Source organism: Halichoerus grypus, chromosome 1, assembly GCF_964656455.1.
Source record: "Halichoerus grypus chromosome 1, mHalGry1.hap1.1, whole genome shotgun sequence".
NCBI lineage: Eukaryota > Metazoa > Chordata > Mammalia > Carnivora > Phocidae > Halichoerus > Halichoerus grypus.
In genome coordinates, this window is record NC_135712.1 from 150,591,409 (window position 1) to 150,615,120 (window position 23,712).

Below are 23,712 nucleotides of genomic sequence, written 5' to 3' on the forward strand. Positions count from 1 at the left end.
CAGAGAAGGCAAAAAATGAAAGTTCTGTGATGAGACCATCTAAATATTCATCAGTACAAAACACAGGAGGGCACTAAACATTTCCAAGTCTTTCAAATCTTCTGATGCTGGCTAAAGCTTAATTTCTAAAGTCATCTTAGGAACCTGCACTTCTTTACTCCTGTCACACCTTGGGTTTTAGACATTCAGTAGCAGAGATAATCATTATAAGCAGATACATTGTTACAGGGCATAATATAAGCAGTCATCATTCCTCAGCTGATTGGATGCCCTGTTCTTTCTCGGTTATTTAAAAAAAAAAAAAATGTCTACTGCAAAGCTATTTATTCACGGTATTTTTATTTCAACTTAACTTAGTTTTATTTTAACTTTTGTTTCCTTTTTTTGGTTTTATTTTTGTACAGTTGTATGTATGGCCACAATTTGAAAAGTCTGGACTATGGGCTTGGGGTTTTAGAAGGTATAGCTTTTTTTTTTACTATTGGAGTAGAAGTGTATATTTTTTAGGTCAGACATGATGTGGCGGTTATGTGGGTTGCAGAGACCAAATCCATTTGTGGCAGATACAATGTTAATCACGTAGTCCATTGACATTGATGTATATACGTCTGTGCTTTGGGGACAACATCACTTACCGGCTGTGAATTGCTAACCTATTGTCTGTCTTTTAAGATAAACATGGAAGTTAAGATATAAAACTGGGTATCATTACTGTTCATCAGCCCAAGTTAATTGGATTAATAAACCTGAATTAAGAGCAGATTTATACTCAGTCATTTGTACAAACTTATCATCGAAAACAGAAGACCCGAATGAAAATCCAAAGAGATAAGTGATCCTAAAATTAACCTTTCTGGATACACAAAAAATCACACCATGAACAGAAAGGAAATAGAGTTCACATCTTTTACACACACACACACGTACACATATAGAAGTATATGCAGATGTTGGTGGCAGGTGAATACGTGTGTAAATCTAGGATGTACTCTGTGACTATTTATCTGTCCAAATTCAGTAAGTTAAGGAAACATGTTCACATTCACCTTTTGATAACATTCTGATCTTGGGTTTTTCAGAGGTTTTATCTTTGTTTTTATCCTTTTCTTTTTCTCTTTCTGAGTCATCTTTCCTAGATTTATCATCCTCTTGCAGGCTGGGAAAACTGGAAAGCTGTAAATGAATTGATTCCTGTTGGGGAAAAAATATAATAATTTAGGGCCAGATTTAAGAATCTCTGTCTGGTTTCCATTTTGCATAGAGGTTATTAAGTACAGGAAAATGAAAGCCAGGAGCAGATTTTTTTTTTTTCTGAAATGGTAAAAAAAAAATTAAACCTGTCAGAGAAATAATTGCCCTTTAAGGTGAATTAAACTTCAGAAGTCAATGGGAGGTCATGAGAAACATCTAGTACTAACACTTGGCCTCATGAATATTAACATTAAGCAAGTTACTTTCCCCTAGATCATACCTCTTATTTTCCCTACAGGTTTATTTTTAAACACTTAGGAAACATTTCCTTATCAGTAAGCTTGCGTCACGGCCACTGCCATGTCTCAAAAAAAGAAAAAAAAAAAAAAAAGCCTTCTGAGTTCTCTTCTATAATTCCTTATAAGGAGAAATCTGCACAAACATAGACAGACAGGTATTACGAATCGTAATTACAGATAGAACAGACATAAAGGCCTTAATAGCCAATTTACAATAAAAAGTCTGTTTTAGAACCACAATAACAATGATTTCTGCTATTAAGAAAAACCAAGCCATCTAAACGCAGGAATCCCAGGTATGGATGATTATCACACCTTGTTTATAAACTCCATTAATAAGTCATCATAATGTATGGTTAGAATCAGCATCGCCTTTTAGAAAGCAGAACTATATTTCCCATCAATTAAATATAAATATTTAATATTATTTTAATTTTTTATCAGTCAATTCTTTCCAAAATGTAAAATTCTCTTGAACTGATGCTTTGGCATAGTACTGACCCTTTACTGTATTGGGACTGGATCCGTTTTTATATTTATTTATTTTGCATGGGAGACAGATTGTTTTAACTCACATATCAGCCATGTGGTTGATAGTATGTTCACTGTTTTGAAGAAGAATGAGCCAAATCATATTTTTTAAGAAGTTTTATGAGAAACCTATGCTATGATTAAAACTATGACAAATTAACCAACATTAAGTCTGCTTTCTCTTATGTAAGAGATCATTTGATGGGAAAGCTTTTTTCTACTAGTGACATTAAAATTCATGATGTAAAAAAAAAAAAAATTCCCAATGACTAATAGTGTTTCTCACTAAAAACTAAACTAATGTTCCTATACATGTGACTAAAGCAATGCCTGAACCTCCTCAAATTATGGCCATCCTAGGATTCCTAGGGTTCTTGGTAAACCTGGCTAATCTAACAAGCATAAAACAAGATCCCCGAAATCAAGTTTGCTTTTTAGGAGGGGTTCCACTGTGAACTCCTGGCTGGAATAAAAAGGCACCAGGGCTGAAAAGACATATGATAGAGAGGATAAAATAAAACATGTTCTCATGATAGATTTTTATCCTAGCCAGATTTCCTGACATCCACGTGTTTATCCTGGGGATAGACTTACGCAAAATATGTAAAACTGAGTGTAACTTGATTATGGGTTCTATTGTCATGTGATATGGGACAGAAATGCCTTTAGTCTGCAAAGGTTCGGGCAGATTTTAAGGTTTTGATTTGCTTCTGCTTGCTAAGGAGACAGCTGCAACATTTCTGGTTCAGAGAATACAGTTGGGGGTGGGGAAGAATCAATTCAATAGTTGATCAGGCGGGGAAACTGAGGGCACCAGGCCATCGGAGTGGTCTCATTGCTTCTTCAAAACCTCTTGCATCACCCAGCCTCTGTCAATTTGAATCTACAATCTAAGAGGCTTGGAAGCATAAATACAAGCAGAGGCTAAAAGACATCTTCCACCAGAAAAAAAAAAAAAAGTACAAACTCACGCCATGTGTGGACAGATAGTATTCTCAGAAAAATACCTATCTTTTCTATACATAAATATACATTATGGTGTTGAAAGAACACACAAAAGTGCTATAGAGTTGGTAAAAAACAATCTGTTATTTTTTAATATTTTTATTGATATGCTCAATAATAAAATACAAGTGTTAATAAATACATTGGTACAGGATAAGTTTATATCCAACAACAATAAAAGAATGATTCAAGTCACAGTAATACACTGATAGGTAAATAGTATAACATTAGAAAAGCAAAACTCCTTTAACTGAAGGACAGACTGAACCATCAGCTATGGGTCTGAGATCAAGTAATACAGGTAGCAAGAGTTTTTCCCACACAGGAAAATGAAGGCAGTTTTCAAATACTGTGAATATACAAATATTAGGGAAGCAATACAATCCATGTACTGTGTACTTCTGCCAGGGCTCCCTGGGATTCAGTTCCCACATTTTGTAAGTGCCGGTGGTACCTAATGAAGGCATTGCATATAAGCTCAAAGGTCTGCTTCTTTATTCTCTAACAAGCCACATGCCCACTTGTTAATATGTGTGTCTGGGTATTTTCTATCGGCCGCCTGCTCCCACCACCCCTCAGCCAGCCCAAAGAGAGGTGCACAAGTTCTAATTCTCTCCTACACGGCTAGTCTTGGTCACTGAGCTTGAAACCAGCAGGAACAAAGCACCGATTGCATCTTATTTCTCTGCACAATTGTATGGAGAAACTAGACTTAGGTCCAGGACGGGCACTATGATACAGATGATCTCTTAAAAAATTTCCTCCTGGTACCTTGTCAAATGGGATGAAAAGCAGATTAAGTCTATAAAGGCTGTCCTCCTCTGCCTGGTATTAGGAGTGGGGGACAACTGGGGCATGACTTCTCCCAGAGTCTGTCATTCCGCGGAGTTAACATATATCGTGTGCAGTACATTATAAGCCATCAGTCAACATTTAATAATACAAGCCGTGATAGTTGCATTAGTCCCCCTTTTCAGTCTCCATTAAAAATAGAAGCACAAATAAAATGCTGAAGAAAAGCCACACATTTCTCAGAGCCCAAGTAAAATAAAGCTTGTGTATGAAACATAGTGATGGCTAGAGAAAGATAGCCTGTCCATGCCTTACGACATGAGTGGCACGATAAGAAAATGAGGCTAGGGAAAAAAAAATACTCTTAGGACAAAATCTATAAGGTATTTATTTTTGGTCCTTTTAAAGAAAGTGCTCTTAATGCTCTCTGTATCCATGAGGAGAATTTAGAGTATTTCAATTAAAGTAAAAAGAGGAAAGCAAACAAGCCCAAACAAAAATAATGATATCTTAATCAATTTTCTCTCCCCTGGGTTCAGATAAATCATTTTACTTTTGTCTCGACTTCTCTCAGCCTCTGATAAAATAAGGAAAATTTCAGCTGCTAAACTATTTTTATAAAAGCTAATATGATGCCTAAAAGGCAAACAAAAATAAATACGATATGAAGTCCCCATTTGGTCACGGGAGGGTTTTGTCAGAATTCGAATTTTCAGACCCTAATAGTCTTCCTGTAAGGAGCAAAAATAAGTGGAAAGATCCACAGTGATATATAATAATATTAAATTCATATAAATTTAATAATATGAAATTCACCATCACCTCAGATTCATTTCTGGACAATTTTTTTCAGTATTCAGCATCTCTACCAAAGGCCATAAAAATATGTCTGCAAAGCTCAATGCACCTTATTCACTATTTCCAAAGTTTCGTTAAGAGCCAAGAGTTGTGTTTCTTATAGGCAAGTGTATTTTGGGGAAGTGAGAGGTAAGAATCTCCAATAAGGAAGGAGACAGGATACTTAGGACTATATTTGGTTCAGTCTTATCAAGAGAGAGCCTGTGAGGAAATGAAGCACTACCGTGCTTACTTTTTAAGTTTTTTATCTAAATTCTTTTGAATTCCTTTCCATTTGCAGTTTTCAGAGAGTCTGGAAAAAAACAAACGTAATACTCTGTGACAAACTGTTAAGCTAGTTTAGAATGTCTCATAAGCAGGGGATGAAACCAGAAACTACGTCTTCCTTTGCTTATTTTTTTCTCCCCCAAAACACTGTGTAATACCAGATTTCTACTCATGCACACAAAGACAGATCCCATCCATGCAGTTAATGAAAATGACAGGGGGTATACCTGATCCTGAAGACTTTCACCTCCTGGCCTGGCTGAGGATTCTTCACAGACAGCAAGACTGCGAGTCAGTTTACCTTTTCCTGCTCCTGACTGGGGAGGGGGAAAAAAAGGCAAGGCAAGGAAAATAAAGACAACAAACAGAAAACATTCTCCGGCTGTCAACTCCTCTCTACCTTCCCAGGACATTCCCAAACCAGATTTCTAAAACCGAGCTTCAAATTGGCTGCTCAGTGCTGTCTGTCTACACTGGCTTCAAGATTCAGAGCCCTGTGTTGGTGGGGATGCAAGGGGAGGAGAATGTGAATACATGGATTTAAGGGGCACTTTTAGAAAACTGTGCCCATCCACATTGGAAACATACAAAAAAATGAATTGCTGCCACTTTGTGAAAATGTAAGGAGAAAAAGATGACGGAAATTAATTTCTACTAAAACTGAGTTAGGGAGAGATGGGACTGAAAAGATGTTTAAGAAGATGAGGAAAGGGACCTAAACACCAGCACCTGCTTACTTCAAGGGAGAAATCAACTAGCGAGACTAAAACATCTACCCCAGATTTTATTTAAAATGAAAGCAAAACAAGCAGCTACTCATTTTGTAAAGCGCTGTCAAATCTGCAACTGTGAAAACAAGATCAGGTACATACATTGGCGGCTATGGGAACCCTAAATGCTCTAATTGAAAAACATACAGAGCCAGAAAGAGAGACAAGAAGTGTCAACAGGACCCCATTAAAAGGGGACAGGGCCAGTAGAGCCAAGATCCACACACGACCATTTGAAATCGTGGCAAACATGTTTAACCCCAATGTGAAATATGCAACTGACATCCATGATATCAGGTCAGTGGGGAATCTCCAGAACCCTACCTTGGATTTTCTTCTTTCCTGATTCTGAGCTGCCAGCCGCCTCTGTATGTTAGAAACAAAGTAAAACAAACAAACAGACAGTAAACCAACACAGGAGAGAGAGGGGGAGAGAGAGAGAGAGAGAGAGAGAGAGAGAGAGAGGAGTTGTCACTAGAGTCCAGAAATCAATAGTAACAATAAGATATTATAACCACTGGGGGAGGGTTCCCCTTCCCTCTCTCCCCCAAACTTTTGACCTCTTAACTTTTAGCTCTTCTCCTTACAGCAGCTATGGGGGGAGGGGCGTCAGGGAAGCTGACCTTGAAGGCTTTTGGCCATTATGTCGTTATCTGCCTTTGTTCACTGGTATATAAAAAGAGCTAACACTTTTGTAGTTCGGTTCAAAGAAAAATCAATACAGGCTATTTGCAAGTACAGTTTGTTTTCCCTCTACCAACACTCTTGCTCTCATAAATCATGGTGTATTTAATCATATCACCTTTTCAGTACAGTCAATCACCCCCAATACCCCCCACCCGCCCTTTTCTAGGGTTTTCTCTATCTCTGTCTCGCTTCCTCTCTCTCTGGCTGTGAATTCTAGGGCTTAAGTTTGTTTGCTAATATGAATTGAAACTTTGCCTGCCCTCAGAGGTCCACAGAGCTCAGGTCTTTGATTTTTCTTTGTCTATCATGAACTGGGTCTTCAGCTTTCCCTGGAATAGCAAATCCATTTTTAAAACTCAGCTAGCCTAAAGCGGCCTCAGGAAGAAATCCTTCACAAGCTCCTTGAGGTGGCCTGGAAATCACTCTGGAGATGCTGTGCACAAATTCAGTCATTAAACACGATCTCTGGTTATTTTTTTCATTTCAAAGGGCATTTTAGAGGACCTTTTGGTCAGAAAAAAAGTGATAAATAATTAGGAAAGGAGAGGAGTAGCTTTATGGATTTCCTATTCATTTACTAGTCAAACTCTCAAATGAAAAAAAAAAGAAAACAAATCTTCGAAGTATTCTGCTTATGAAAGAGAGGAACTGAGCACAGTGGTGCGAGTTGGGCAGACAGAAAGTGTTTCCAAGCTCACCTGCAGTTCCAGTTTCTCCTCTTCATCCAGACTCTCAGATTTCACAATGCCGTTCTCCGGGGTGGCAGACTCCTGCTCAGTTCCGCCCTCCTCCACTGCTGCCTGATTCAGGTCTCCTGGCTCAGACATTCTCCCAGACGCAAGTTAAAATAACAAGGTGTGATGCCCTGCGAGGTTAAGAAGTCAGAACCTAAAGTCAGTGCACGGTGAAGCACTTCCTATCATTCTTGTGGTATTTCATTTCTCCCTTTGTATTCAAATTCACACAAGCAACTCTGGCATCTCTGCCAATTTTACAGGAAAGGCGAGTAAGGAAAGCAAGATCAAATCCAGTACCCAAGGCAAACGCACGAGGCAGATTCAGTCGCCCTATCCACACCCCCTCCGCACCAATACACACACACTCGCGAATACACCTTGCCATTGAAATGGATCGACAAATCTTAAACAGAGACACAGAACTCCCACACATCTACCAGTCCCTATGCCCCAGTACAAAGGAGAAGAAAGAGAAAAAGAGAGTATTGCTCCATCTCTTGAAGAGATGACCCTCAGCTGCTGAGGCCAGAGCGGGTATTGGTGTTCTGCAGCATGTCTAAGATGATTCAAAAATGATTTGCAAGTTTCAACCCACCGACATGCCTTTCTAAGGCATAAGGAATACCGTGTACTCTACAAGTAGGGGCAAAAATCAATTTAAGAGCTAATAATTCAATATAAATATAAGATCTAAATTTGGCAATAAACCTTTCAGGGCCAACATTTTCAGGCTTCAAATTGACAGCTACATTATTAAAAGCAAGAGTGCTTTCCCGAGCGCCTGGCAGTTGCCAGTGTTACACAGACCCCATGGAAGGAAGTCTCTGGCAGGCAGTTTTAATGACGCTATAGCCACTGAACCCCACTACTCCAGACCCACAGTACACTACTACCCAGACGCTGGAAATGGCTTTTCAAAGTTAAAGCCTGTCATTATTTTTTTTTCTCCCTACCTCCATACAACCCCTGACACTTCCCCTTCTGATATGCTGTCAAATGAGGTTCATGAATAATTTAGCATTTACTTCCTCCTCAGTTTTTTTTTAAGATGTGAGAAAAAAAAGGAGAGAAAGGAAAGAAATATGGAAGGAAGGAAGGAAGGAGGGAAGGAAGGAAGGAAGTAAGGAAGAAAGGAAAAAGAGAAAAAGAAAAACAATGTGACCTAGAAAGTCAGTTCTTCCGCAGAAGTTCCCAAACAATGACTGTCCTCTTTCCAGTCATTACAATGGTAATGATTATTGGACAAATCAGGGATAGGTTTCTTTGGGAGTGTTTAATTACCATTTACAAATTCAGTAACTTTATTTCCAACTGGATATGGGAAGCATGAAAAAAAATCTAAACCACGGCGATTTCTGTTGCAAATTTGCTAAGATCTACCGTGACAGAACAGATGGTATCTAATGATATCTTTAAAAAATGCAGGCTTACTTGGCAAAGGATTATGGGAATGTAAAAGGAAGAGTTTTCTAAAGGATGGTGGCTTGAGTCTGTAAGTTATTGGTGAGCACTGCTTTTAAGTTTGGGGAGATCTGAGGATATCCCATCTAGTGTATTCAGATAGATTCCTCATATTTCAGTGACACTGGCGGGGTTCTGTGTGTAGTTAACAACGGTTCTGTTTCTCCACAGCAAACAGCTTGTTTCTCAAGGTATTGGGAAGGGGGAGGAGGAGATGGACGTCTGTTGCCCTAACTCTGTCTTCAAAGCATTTCCATATAAAAGCAGATTGTGACTAGATTTAAAATGGAATGAACAAATTGAGCTCTAATTTTATAAACTGTGAGCCAATTGAGTCCCTGCTCTAGATCCTGTCTGTTTTGGTTACACTGAATGACCTCTTCTCTGCCAACAGGCACATTTATATGATAACAAAATACAGATGAGATGACAGCAGGACAACAAGGCCTTTACCTTTCGTGCAGAATTCCTGCCGTAGGTCTTGGCGACTTACTAGCGGCTTCTGTCGTTCTACACCGGGAAAATCCACACAAGTGATCAGAGACAACTGGAGTCCCATGTCCCCATTAACAGTTCGGAATGCCCATCTCCATGCGATTCCCTTACACAGTTTGACACATCGTCAACCTGAAAAAAGATGAAAAGTCAATAATAATAATTGCAATAGTCATGGCAGGGTGAAGGACCAAATAAATAAGACCAGATTTCTAACACTAATGACCAGCTTCCAGCAAATCACGTTCACAGCTTGATCCAGCCCCACCTGTCTTGGGCTGCCTGCTTCTTCTCTAATGAAGGCTACAGCCCGGCTGTTCAAGTCAGAGCGGCACCCACGCAGGGAGCTAAAATTAACAATTGCATTATGCACCGAAGATTACTCACTTCAATTTTAACCTTTTTTAGTGAAATCTCGCACTTTATATTAAAAAAAAAAAAAAAACAAGCCTGTGTGTTTGCCTCAATGAGAATCCAGATCACCTATGAGCTAAAGTCTTGCCTCCTTTTTTAACCAAAGCTTTTGTTTTAATTATAAGTTAATATAATATACTTTAATGCTATTTCTGAGACTCCTTTCTTTAGGAAAGTTATCCTAATGAAGTGTATTTCAAGATTTCGATTTAACAGGCATTATCTATAAAAGTGAAAAAAAAAAAAGAAAAAGAAAACTTTCACAACGGCATGGCTGAGAGAGCTCTTTCCTCCCTGCTTACAGTTTGGAAAGAAGAACTCCTAATATTGTTGTAAGGCAGTGAACACAGTCTCCCCCTTCCCCTCCCTCCCCATCAGGATTGCCACCACCAGCTGGGCATTCTGCTTGACAGCATAGAAAGACTGTCAGAGGGATTCAACAGATTTGCAAACTTTGAGCCCGTTGAAAACAATCCACGCTATAATGTGCACTTTCTTTTTCTCACAACTCCTACAGGAGCAGCGGCAAAGATAGCTTGAATGCAAACACAGAGACGGATTCCTAATACTATTTGCCAAAACCAAGCGGTATCTCTCCCTTCTGCTGCAACCCTGGGGCACACCTGCTAAATCCAACAGCATGCACACCTCTTCCATCACACACCCATCTTTGCAAACACTAAATGCATCTCAGTTATTTTGTCCGTAGTTGAAAAACACTCCCTGCCTCCCCGTTGCTGCCCCCCTCCCAAGTTTAAATGAGCACAGCCGGTTCCTCACCGGATTTTGCTGTGGCTATATTAACAGCATATTGAATTACAACACCATTTGTTGTGCAAGAGAGAAACAACTGTTGAAAATGCGATCACTAATACAGTCAATAATTTCTAGCCTTGTTGTTGCGTTATCAGAATGGCCAATTTGGCTTTACAGTATGTTTCTTTGGTTGTTAGACATTATATAGCTCTGAGAGATAAGCAAACATGCATTGAGGACAAAAATGGATCGCTAATCAACAGTCATTTTAATTTTTCAATTTTGCCCAGTTTCACCATGGCTACTATGACTAACACTCGATATTAAATAGAAGTCAACATGTCTTAAAATTAAGATCTATTTAAGTAACCAGCCCATTATCTAATATGTCTCAGAATAGGCACCAGTGATGGATGGAATTACCACATGCTTTTTGGATTCTGTTTTCCTTTTCCCAAAGAAAATGAAGTTATCAACGATCACCTCAATCTTTTTGTCTTCTTTTCTCTGATCCTCATATTTGTACAGTGGCATTTAATCCAGCAGGTGAATGGCAATGCTGTTTTCAAATCTAAGCCTTAGATGCATTATTCCAGCCCCAGTAGGTGGATGCAAGATATAATTCTTTCCATGAAGAAAAAGGAAGAACAAACTGATATTCACGTAACCAACTCAAAGCGTGAACAGCCTGGATACATGTGTGTGCGTAATTACCAGGACACGTTTTGAAATAGCACTGAGCTCTAAAGTCAGCGAGGTATTATTCTTGCATGCCTGAATCATAAAGTCATCATCTACCGAGATAAAAGGGAATATGGGCATATGGGAATGAGCAGAGAGGAACATATGGATCACAAATATTTTTGTAACTGATTAAAATTGTTCTCTTTGCGAAGAAAGCAGTGCCAGGAAATCAACCCTACTCCAGCTTTCTGTTCGCCAAACTACCCGACTCTTCCACTGCTATTTAATCTTAATCTGTTCAAATTTTTCCCATTTTCATAAAAAAGCAAAACTATTTTTAACAGATACCTTTTATCCAACATTTGATTAATGGGGATGCTGGCCAACTTTCAATTGTTGGAGTGGGAGGGGTGGAGGGAACAAAAGGAGACCCCATGCAAAGGCACAAAATAGAAGTTACTGTAGTTCTTTCGGTGGGAACAATATTGCAACCGTAATTTAAGGGAGAGTATTTAGCAAAGGCAGTCAATCACTTGCCAAACAAGCTATGAGAAATTGATCAACAGTGCTGTCAACTGTTTTCGATGAGGAAAATGAGTAAAATCACTACCACTTCTCATTATATTTAGGTTGTTTCTTCTCAAGCTTACTTTAGAGTTGAAAATAGTAGCAATCATGGGATCGCGGGGATGAGAAAGCCAGGGCAAGGGGAGAAAGGCGCAACTGCTGGGCTGTCACGTGGAGAAAGCTCAGGATTAGATTCAAATTCCAGAGTGATTTAGTTCTCAGGGGATATCTAAAATGGGAAATTAAAGTTGAAATCTATTAGCAAGTTGGGAAGTTCACTTTCTTAGTCACTTTCCTCATAATCTTTTTAGTAAAAATGAACACAGGATGACTAATCTTATCCCAAATCAATATAGGTAATGTAGGATGAAATGACACAATCAACAAACATTTATCTGAACAATTGAAATGTTTCTCCCCTAATGTATTGCTCTTCTTTTTTTTTAAAGCTGGTCAAAGTTCTGCAACTGTATGCCACTTGCAAATTGTGGGGATATTACTGATTTGTCAATTGGCTGTGTGGGGTTTTGGAAAACTGTGACACCTGAGAAACTAAAGGCACATCCTATTCTCAAAACAGTTATTCTGTTAATGCTTACAAATATTCTGAGTATGTAAAATTAAGTTTAAAGAGTAAAAAAGCCGTAATTGGAATATGACCCTTTCAGAAATGAGATCAACCATGGAATGACCAGAGTGTACAGAGTAACATCTTCAGCAAGTTTAAAACTTCCTGGGATGACAAAACATCAATAACAAATTTTCACATAAGTTTAATTTCCCCAAAGAAAATTTTCTTCTTCAATACAAGAAATGGTCAACCAGGAGCTCTACCCTCTAACTAAACTCTTTGGTCAACCCAACACACAGGCATTCTGTAAGATTCTTGAGTTACCCGAGCAAATGCCAAAATAACCACACAACTGTTGTGGAAGAAGAACCTAGGGGGATATTTAAGAAAAGGAATTCTCATACTAGGGCTTTAGGGGTAGAAATATCTTACATAAATATTCTTATTTGAGTTTTAAGAGCTAGGCAGCTTATAAACATGTAGTAGATCGTATGTAGAATATCACTTTTTCTTCTTTAACCAGTATAATAAACTAGACACAAACATAACTTAAATCAACATTTAGCAGAATCCCAGTAATGGAAATAAGGGATGTCACAGCTTTGGACATGAAAACAGCCCCCACAATAATCACAAGTGCCTTTAAAACAAGAGCGGTCTGGTCTCAGTAAAAACAGCCAACGACAAAAAGCCAATGTTTCCATTCTTCGTTCTTACAACAAGTCTTATGGAACTTCTACTATGTACAAGGATGGTCTACCTTATGACATGGTATTCAAGTCAGCTAATACAATGTCAACAAAACACTTTTTTCTAAAAATACAAAATAAAAGTTGAATACTTCTAATGGATCCCCGTGAGAAATTTTAAAGATGGATTAAGTAATTTTATCTTCACCATCCACTTTGTGATTATTCATGAAGTGGAAAAGAAAGATGATGTTTGCTTTTATAATTCTTAAATGTTTTCCCAGTGTATCTCAAAGGTAGGAAACATAAACTTGGGAAAGGCGTCTAATGCACTGGATCCCAGAACAAGTTATTTGGATATCCCCATAGCATGAACTGAGTGATGAAAGTAATGACATGAAATGTGGCTGGGGTTGATAGAAGATCTTCATTTGAGTTCTAAAAAAACAGGTTACATCACTTGGAATTTTTAGCTTAGACAAGAGAAGACTTAGGAAGGACATCATAGCTATTTTCAAATGCTTAAAGAATATTCAGAGAAAGAGAAATTAGCCTTGGTCTTGCTCCAAAATTTAGAACTAGGGAAAAAGAAAAAAAAAAAAAGACCCTACCTTTTTAAACATAGAACTACCATATGACCCAGTACTTCAACTCCTAGATGTATACCCAAAAGGGGATTGAAAGCAGGGACTCAAACAGATATTTGTACAGTGGTGTTCATGGCAAAATTATTCATAATGGCCAAAAGGTTGAAAACAATGCAAGTGTCTGTCAACAGATGAATGGGTAAACAGAATGCACTACACATGTGTAATAGGATGTTACTCAGCCTTAGAAAGGAACAGAATCCAGATACATGCTACAACATGGATGAACTATGAAAATATTATGAGCCAGAACAAATACTGTATGATTCTACTTATACGAAGTACCTAGAATAGGCCAGCCCATAGAAACAGAGAGTAGATGTTTCCATGGTTGGAGGTAAGGAGGAAAGGAGTTGTTATTTAATTGGTACAGAGGTTTCATTGGGGATGATGAAAAAGTTATGGGTATAGATGTGGTTATGGTTATGCAACACCATGAATGTATTTAATGCCACTAAATTGTACATTTAGGAAAGGCTAAAATGATAAATATCATATTATGTATATTTTATCACAATAAAAAAGAGCCTACAAAAACTTTTTCTCCCTGAAAATGATATAAATCACAAGGAAACAAATAAATCCACATACAAAGAGATCAAAGGCAAAAATGATAGTACAAGAGGACTACTGTCATTCTACTTTACAAATTTCCTCTGATGGATCGATAACACATACATGTAAAGACAAGTTCTGTGGAAATAACCTGCCCAGGTTTGTACTGGACTCAGATAGATACCTAATAAATGGGACCATCATCACCCTCATCATCATCTTAGCAGTCTTGTCTTTGGCAAGATAAGCTTTGCTATTCAATTTATTTTATCCAATGTGGACATTTCAAGAAGAAAGAGGTTAGGATGTGTTATTCAGAGAACCTTCCACTACACCTCTACCAGAATCAATGTGTGTGTGGTCAATGTGTTCTCCCCCACACAAAGTAACAGACACCATTTCTAACTGAAAAAAAAACAAAAACAAAAACAAAAAAACAATTCTGGGCACATTCTTAGCACAATGCAAACATGGGGCTGTCAATAATCTGGAGGAGAGGGCTGGATTTAACAGAGCAGCTGGTCAGTAGGAGCTTGTCATGTCACCGACTCATTTTTTTTGCATATTTTTTATTGCCGAAAAGGAGAATTTTCTGACCAAAATCAATGCCACAGAGAACAGGGCTAATAGCCCTGCTGCCATAATTGAAAATAATCCAAGACTCTGAGAAAGCACTGAGGATGATATGGGTTTGACTGCGTGACCCCCGGGACTGGGACTATTCTTGGAAATTATAAAAAGTCTCAACTTTTAAGACCCATACCAGCTACTCACCACCTTCATGTCCTATCTCATCTTAGAGTCTAAGAAAGGTTTATCCATTTACAAAGTAGTATCATCTACCTCCAGCCAGGTACGATCTTAAAGAAAAAAAAAATGTGCAAGTACCCAGAGACCCAGGGCACTGCAAAGACCCTTGACATCAGCCAATCTAGCTGACATTACTTCAGTAACCTGGGCAAGATCCACAAACATATAGTGACAGAGTGGGGTCAAAACATTGTCACTTTGATTGGGGATCAGAGCTCTTTTTAATACCCTGTGTTCTGCTAGTGACGACTCTCTTAGAAATCTAGACCAGGCTCACCTAATCTATGCAATTAATTTCCAGGATAGTGTAAGAAAGACCAATACATTGTTTTTCACTAGACCACTATCTTCCCCCCTCTCACAGGAACCATTAAATACCGCCCAGAAACTGCACAAGTGTATCGTCTGATGATGTATGTGTTTCTTCTCTAATTTTATTTCTCATATCATAAAGATATATGTGGTTTTCTAGACATTTTTCTCAGTCTTTCTCTTTTAAAATCCTAAAAGCTCAGAAACCATAATTATCAGAATCACCTAAAGTTATCTGCTAGCTATCTGCCCAATTTCCTCCTTCTACTTGTAGAACTCACAGTACCCATCTTTCCAGAAGCCATATAGGAAATCACATGCCTGCAGGATTCCCAGATAAAGTGTGCCCAGGGTTTGCAGGAAGGCATTAAACATTTTTAATGTGGAACAATTAATTAGAATCCATACTGGTGCCAGAACACATGTAACCTTTAGAAATGAATGTCTCCCTGATCTTCAGGCAAAGAAATCAGGATCTCAGAGTTGGGGGATTTGCCTTGTAATTTCAAGTATAACTAAAAAAAAATTTTTTGCGAACTTAAATAACACTGCTGGGATCTTGTTGATAATGATATCATAACTTTGCCAAAACAAAAATGTTCCTAAATAATTAGATCTTCCAGGAATCCCACTGAGTTACACACTCACCCTAAATATTTCTCTCAATATCACTGCACTGTGATCTACAACAGGCAACACTATTTCAGGGATTGGGGGGTGACCAACAGAAATGGTACTTTTGCTTGGGTGTTATTAATCACACAGGCACTCAAATTTCCATATCCTAAATTCAGTTCAGTTCAATACAGTATTCAAAAATGTCCTCTTTTGGAGGATCTTTATGCTAAGAAAATAACCCATTATCTATTGTCAGTTATTTGTATTGGAGACACCTTGTAATGGAGCAAGGATTTGTCACAAAACACATATTTTCAACTCTGGCTTAAAAGATTCAAAATTAAAAAAATCATCATGAAGAGAACAGGCACTTCAGAAAAAGGGAGGAGAGAAATATTAATTTTATTCAGCACATCTGACATGAACTCTTCTCCTTCATTCCTACAAGAAGTGAAAGAAGCATCTGTCACTTCAAAAACAATGAAACTCAACAAATGTGACGCAATGATAGGTGGCAGAGTGGGAGCTAAATGTTTGAGTTATTAAAATCTTTCTTGCAGAAGAGAAGAAAGGAAGAGACGTGTAGATAAAATGCATAAAAGCAAAGATAAATTGATAAATTGTTACTCTGTCGGATGTTTGAAATGACCATAAAATTCATGTTTTTCCCAAATGTAAATTAGGAAAAATAAGAGGTTTTCATCCCGATGATATCTTTATTTTTCCTTATGTCAGTATTTGTGATGTAGTATTTGGTGCCTTAGATTATGAATATTTCACGCCTAATGTTGCCTTTTTCAGAATTATCATTAGCTAACATCATTACCAAACCTAATCAAAAGAATTAACATAGGAGTTTAAATTACCTGCCCATGACCTCAGCTCTGCCTCCCTGGCGCCCCCAGCCCACAACAGAAGAATGAAAAGGTTTTCCAAGGGAGAAAAGAAATCAAAGCGTGCTTCCCCAAAATAAAACGCAAAAATGTCCTGAGGGTCTTAAGGGTCTCTGACTGCAGGGGGAGTGCTCTGCTCCCAAAAGGGAGGGAGAGACACAGGACGGAGAGATGTAGCAGAAACGGATGTATGCTGCCATCCCAAGTACAGTGTGGGGAATTTCAGGAGACACGGGCACGAAGGGAATTTCTGCTTATGGGGGATAGCTCTCTGGGCTTCAACTGTGCGTTAGCATACTGACAGCAAGCTCTTTCAACAGGAGTCAACAACCACACCAACAAATGCTTTTCTTGAGTGTTTACTTTGACATGGATAATTTTAGACTGTTTTCCATAGCTTATGACATTTCATCCTCCTATCAACCGCACCATTCATTGCTAGCCTATAGCGGGAAAGACAGCAAGCTGCCTACTTGTCCTGTCTCTTAAGTGTGAAGTCAGCTGGTTGTTGACTCCTTCAATCACCGAATCCCCAGGTCTTCGAAATGCAAACAAGTCATTCCTTAACGAGTCCCCATATTTGAATCAAGTCCTAAAAATCACTCTCCCTCCATTCTTCCCTAAGTTGCACAGGGGTGGAGATTTCTGTCTGTCTCAGTCTACCTCTGTACTGACTTCAGTTCTGAGAAGAATGCCTGGCAAGGGTGTAGCAGGGCTTTTTGACTCGGTGAAGGAAAGAAGCTCCACCTCTGTGTGCATTCTAACCAGTGATGGCTGGGTGACTTCTCTGGGTTTCTGCTTTCTCCACCTAAAAGCCAAGGCATCTAATCACTCAGAGACCAACTAATCCATGTGGTAAGGGTTACGGGAAAACCCCCAATGGCCACTGAAAGGTAAAAGGGCAAAACCATGACATGTTTCTGAATGTATGGGTCTCAAGATGGCTCTGATAGTGGCCCTTTCCATCGGAGAGAGAGTGGGAGCTTATTTATGGAATATCTACTGCGCGGAACATTCCATGACCTTTTGGATAGGATGCTAGAGAAAGGAAAGACATGGTGCTGGCCCTGAAGGAGCTACAATTCTAACTAGAGAATTCAACAGATGAGGAGATTTAAGAGCAAAACCACCCGGAGGACTAAAGCATATGACACAAACAACATACAGCACTGCTAACCCGAGACTTAAGGTTTTCTCAAAGTCTTCTGTTCTCAAAGGATAATTTTGACTGCAATCTTAAGGGAACTAGTAGATACAATGAACAGAAAATGGACAATGGAAAGACATTTTTACTAAAGATAAAAGGAAAATGTTGGTCCCCTGAACGGAAGACACACATGCAGGCAAGTTTCTTCAGACTATTGGTAGTTTCTGAGTTTTCTTGAGAAAAGTGATGGCATCAACGAAATGCATGACTTGTCATAATTCAACTGGCCTCGCTCACATTTCCAGGCTAAAGGGGATAATAGAAGTAGTGCCTTTCATTTCCTCCGCATCTACTCCTTTCACCGATTACACAGCTTCCTTGAGTGCTCCCTCTATGGAGCCCTCACCCATGTGTCACCGCCCCTCTCAGATGGCAGTGGCGCACACTCCAGGTGCAGTGCTGTTCACGCCACAAAGAGGAAGGTGATCTCTCTCCATTGCATATGCCAGCTTCTTGAATGCGAAAGCCTTGTATTTTTCATGCTGTGTTTTTCCCTTCTCTACACCACTGAACACAGTGCTACACAAAATGATGTAGGGACAGCCCTGCAAACACAGTCATGGAAACGAAAAAGCCACCGTGCAGAGATCAACACGTCTGCTAGAGAAGAATATAAGCGTTCGATAAGTAAGTCCTGCTATCCTCAGACTTCCTGTAAGAAGATGCACCTGAAAGGCTGAATAAATGGATGCCTTTGACATTGGCATGTTTTTGCTTCCGGTGGGTAGCAGCATTGTGTTGGAGTTTTTCCTCCCCACAATTACAAATCTCGAAAGCCTATTTCAAAGGTAAATGTAGGAGAGTAACAGCAAAACCACCACAGGACGTGTGTGCGTTCAGGATCTCAAGCGCTGAAGGAAAGGTGGTAAAGGGCTTCAGATGGTGCCTCCCTTCCTGGAAGACAGGCTAGCAGTCAGCAAGTGGGAGGAGCTACTTATCTACAGAGAGAGGGCTCCCAGAGACTCAGGTAGAACAAACGCAGAGGAAACGAAAGCCAATATCCAAAACAATGTCTCCACGCTTTTATTTCTAAGCCACCAAGAGTCTGGCTTGATTTTGATCCTGCTGTATATATAAGCATTCTGGAGAAACGTGGCAGATGACTAACGTGGCCACTGGAGGGTAATTCCCTGGACAGAGGGCTGGCGGATCTCATACTGTTGATGGTGCTTAACACGCCGCAGATGCACGATCCCCACCAGTTTGCTTAAAGGAGAAATGGGTATTTTCCTGGGAGGGAAACGTTTTCAGGAAACCTTCCAGCCCAGAGTCTGTGTTTTTGCAGCGCCCAGGGCTCAGCCAGGAGACATATGAACTGGTGTGCGCCTGCTTGTGTTGGGCAGCCCTCCAGCTCCAGGGCCATCTGTGGCAATGCTGATTGGACCCCAGATGCTACACTTGGAAAGTAACCTAAAGGGAGCATGTGGTTGGTCATCTGAAGGAGAGGGGCTGCAGTTCGAAGTTGCCTGCCTGAGACCACTCAGTGTCAAAACTGCAATCACATGACTGCTCCCTTCCTCAAAAGTCCGGCCAGGCAGGATGACGTCTCCCCCTTCTCCCTGTCCCAACCTCACGTAAAGTTTTTATTATTTTTTTAACAAAATGTTTTCGCTTAAAGGGACAGTTAAAAGTTTAAAGAGTTAGTCGCATTCAAGATGACAAGCATTTGCAGGTGAAGGCCTTCTCCTTTGATGGACTCTCCTACCTTGGGTGTTCCCTGTAAAACCTTCTGACAAGACCCTTCCACCCTGAGAAACCCACATCAAGGGACATGGGTTTTTTGCACCTTTAAATTCTCTATATTTTTAAATACCTAATACATTTTGATAGTCTTATAAATATACGAGCTGGCATAAACTCTGTAAGGTATTACAGCCTGGTAGAGTTAGCCGTTGATGAAGAAAGAGAAAAAGCAGGTTCTGAAACCATTCTCTGTGAAAGAAACGATTAATGAAAGTCAAGAGACACATGGACAGTCTCAACATAAAGTGTTGAGAGGTGTCAGCATATGGCCCCAGGGCTGAAGTTTCCTGTGACTCTTGAAGGAAAATGGTCAAGCTGTTTGCAGGAATTCCCAAGGCTTCCTGATGGTGAGGTTGAAGACCGGGGCTCATTTTATTCATGGATTCTATAATGCCTAAGCTAAGGGTCTGGAAGGGGTTATCTGCTTTATACATGTATGATGTCATTAAAATGAAATAGTCTTTTTTTTTTTTTTTTATTTCTTTATTTGAGAGAGAGAGAATGAGAGAGAAAGCACATGAGAGGGGGGAGGGTCAGAGGGAGAAGCAGACTCCCCGCCGAGCAGGGAGCCCGATGCGGGACTCGATCCAGGGACTCCAGGATCATGACCTGAGCCGAAGGCAGTCGCTTAACCAACTGAGCCACCCAGGCGCCCATAAAATGAAATAGTCTTGAAGCTTACTTGCTTTCTAGGCACTTCAATAGAAGAAAACTGCTAGGGGCCCAATGCAAACTGACATTTCTATAAGGCATAAGGCTGTCCCATCCACTTCAATGTCTCTGATATGCAAACTTGCGCTTAAAAATCAAATGGATGTAGCATCCCTACAACAAAGTAGGGCAGCCTGATCCCTGGAATGAGGCTGGAAATTGGTATTGCACCAAAGAATGAAAACATACGTGAATGCAGTTGTTATAAGTTTGCAAGAATGTACATCCAGGCTACAGATTGGAAATGCCAGGCTGAAATTGTCTGGGAAAGAATCGAATTTGTGATTTGATATATCACAGAAATAAAAGATCTGCCAATCGTATGTAATATGCAATACTCAGCTTTTGAGCTGCAGCTTATTTGTGATACCTTCAAGATTTTAAACATAAATAAAAAAAGAAGTCAGTCATTGTATTCATAATACATTGCAAGACGTGCTCAGAAGTAGAATCTGTTTTTGCTGGATATGGTCTCCTTAATAAAAAGTCCAAGCCCTATAAAAGGCCTCAACGTGGGGAAAAACTATACAGTGAGGAAAAAAATATCATAACCTTTCTTTACTCATAATGGTAAATTAGAAAGAAAAGGGGAGGAGGCAGGGATGGAGAGAAGGGAAGAAGGCAGGCAGGCTGGCCCAACTGTCAGAAACAACATGCGAAATCTGTGAAAGTGGCACATGGACTATTTGGAGGAATTCATGACGAAGCCTGCAAAACAAATTAATTTTCACAAATCGATTTAAAACTAGAAAGACAAAAAGAGCCAATCACCCATTATTACTGACATTTAAACAGAGACAGGATTGGTCATTAGATAAATAATATGTTAGGGATAGTATTGCCCTGTATTTGCTAAAGCTTGGTATGTAGGAAAATGTGCTCTGCACTTCAAATGATTACATATTTTCACTGGAAAAAAAAAAGAAGATATAAGGAAAGTAAAGAACATAATGGGATCCTGTTACCTTTCAAAAATAATCTACATGATGACAAGAAAAGTAATTTGAATGTATAAGTGCCAATGAATTCTAAGCATATTAATATGAATGACTAGCCTCACAAGGTTTACATACTAAGTAAGGATGAAAGTCTATGTATCTATCTATCTATCATCTATCTATTGTCTATTGAGAGAGGGAGGGAGGGAGGGATGACATCTCATCTATTGAGAGAAGGAGGGAGAGAGACAGAGACAGAGACAGAATACATGTGTGCTTGTGCATATATAATTTGTACAATCCCAGGTCTTTGAAATGATCCTCTGAGGTCTAAAATATTCTTATAACCTGGCAGGTTCCATTTCAACTCTGGAAATACTGGTTCTTTGTTGGAAATTCTGTGGCCTGACTATTCCTGTGAGGCTTGCCCACATATGCCAATTTCAGGTCAGGCCACGATTATTCCAATTCTCAGAAACCCCAGCACGATCAAGGGGAGAGTAACTCATGAGCAGAACATGTAGGCTATTCCCTCTGCTGGTAATCCACTGTGCTTATCAAGATGCCAAACTTAAGGTGATTCTGCAAACCTCAAAAAAGTGCTGCCTATCTAGATATTCCCTGCGTGCTGTAGGATTTATACATGAATTCAATGAGCCACATTTTGGAAGAGTTTTGTCCTTAAGAGAGTGCTCTTGTGGTAATTAAAACATACCTCATCACCTGGCCTTCTCTGGGCACAACCTGGTTGAATGGCCTGGGCTTTGTTGCCAATTATGTGTCCTGGTATCATTATTAAAAACTGATTAGAAAATTTAGGAAGCTTTCTTTTAAAAAGTGTTATGATGCAGCATTTTCACATATTTTATTTTTTCAAAAGTTGTATAAACAAATCAGGAGTAAATTTATTCTGTTGTTTTTTTCTTTTCTCCTTAAAACATTACAACTAAATTATTTGGGCAGGTCTCTTAGTGAATTTTGAAAGATAACTGCAGGCTTTTCTTGAAATAAATACTGGAGCAAAAGTTTCTTTTCTGACTGACAATAATAAGTTACTGATATTATATTCACCATGATCTATGTAAAGTGTACCCTCTAACCTTCTTAATACAAACTCTCTCTAAACACACACACACATACACATCTGGGATATATGTATATATAAGACGCAATAAATACAATATTTCCTAGAAGTAATATATACAGATTTCCCCCAAAAGGTTTTTGACCCCCATTTTTTTCTATCCTTATTTTAGTAGGGATATGCTCCCACAAAAATGAATACTTCCGTATTTAGGACGATCCCTCCCCCCAAAATGAATAAAAACAAAGTCAGAGGTGATACAGGGATGTTCTAGTCACCATTCCTGGTACACAACTGCTATAAACCCAGCATGTAAAGATCTGCCTTTTTAAAATCAGTGTCTATTCAAGGATCTTTATGGTGTCCAAATGCCTGCCCCCATCCTAGCTTCCAGAGTGCGTTATTTCGGAGTGCTAATAAATCGATACCATTCAAAATTTCATTGCAAGTTAAGATACTGTGCCCTCTAACTTCCCATTTCAGACTAGATTGTATTTCCCTTTAATTAAACTGTAAGAATCCTACAGTGCTTCTCCCCTCTCGTTTTCTTCTAATGCAGCACCTCTCCAACATGCATTAAGAAGTAAGCCAAGCTACAGATGGAGCCCAGCTTTCAACAAACACTGCGAAAAAGACTTGCTTCTGGGGCGCCTGGGTGGCTCAGTCTGTTAAGTGTCTGCCTTCGGCTCAGGTCATGCTCCAGGGCCCTGGGATTAAGTCCTGCATCGGGCTCTCTGCTCAGCGGGGAGCCTGCCTCTCCCTTGCCCTCGCCCTGTGCCCGCCGCTCTGCCTACTTGTGATCTCTCTCTCTCTCTGTCAAATAAATAAATAAAATCTGAAAAAAAAAAAAAAAAAGACTTGCTTCTTTAGGCAGTATCCATGAGTTACTTATCTCTCTTTTACCAAAATTCTTAAAAAAACAGGGACTATCCTTATTTTTCTTGTACTGAAGCACCTGGCATTCAGTAATGGTTTGATGAAGCACTCATTTAATAAATTAATACATAATTTTAACAAGTCATGAGATTACGGTGCCTTGTCATAATGCAAAACTGTGGAGATCTCCCTTTCAAATTAGCAATTATTTCCCAATTATCATTATCATTGCCATAAATCACATTGGTAAATAAAACTACTTTTACTGTGATATAATTTAAGATTTTATATAAAAATAAAGATAAATGCTAATATGAACAGAGCCAATTTGAAACAATTCCAATATTCTGCCGACATTACTTTGATTAAAAATTATAGTATAAATGGATTAACCCTTAAATATCTCATTTTGGAGTGGAGGAAACTGGTCATAGAGACATGAAATACCCTAGCCAAGATTTTACTCTAGGAAAGGGTGGGGCTAGAGTTCAAATCCTGACAGAAAGGTCCCAAAACTTCAACTTCAACCACAACACTTTGAGAT

At 39.2% G+C, this 23,712-nt stretch overlaps 1 protein-coding gene across 21 annotated transcripts in view; it reads right to left on the reverse strand.

Annotated features, from left to right (window-relative positions):
- ARPP21 (cAMP regulated phosphoprotein 21) overlaps positions 1–23,712 on the reverse strand; it is a 153,746-nt gene that overhangs the window by 101,779 nt on the left and 28,255 nt on the right. For 17 of the 21 annotated variants that reach the window (XM_036111398.2, XM_078073836.1, XM_036111407.2 and 14 more), the window contains 5 exons: positions 9,052–9,225; positions 7,099–7,265; positions 6,038–6,079; positions 5,171–5,260; positions 1,047–1,191 (listed from right to left, as the gene is read on the reverse strand). In XM_036111398.2, coding sequence (XP_035967291.1) covers positions 1,047–1,191; positions 5,171–5,260; positions 6,038–6,079; positions 7,099–7,227 — 406 coding nt within the window. In that variant the 5' untranslated portion in view covers positions 7,228–7,265; positions 9,052–9,225. Of the gene's footprint in view, positions 1–1,046; positions 1,192–5,170; positions 5,261–6,037; positions 6,080–7,098; positions 7,266–9,051; positions 9,226–9,310; positions 9,491–10,746; positions 10,983–23,712 lie in introns of those variants that run through there. The other 4 variants (XM_036111396.2, XM_036111399.2, XM_036111400.2 and 1 more) reach the window with 4 other exon arrangements.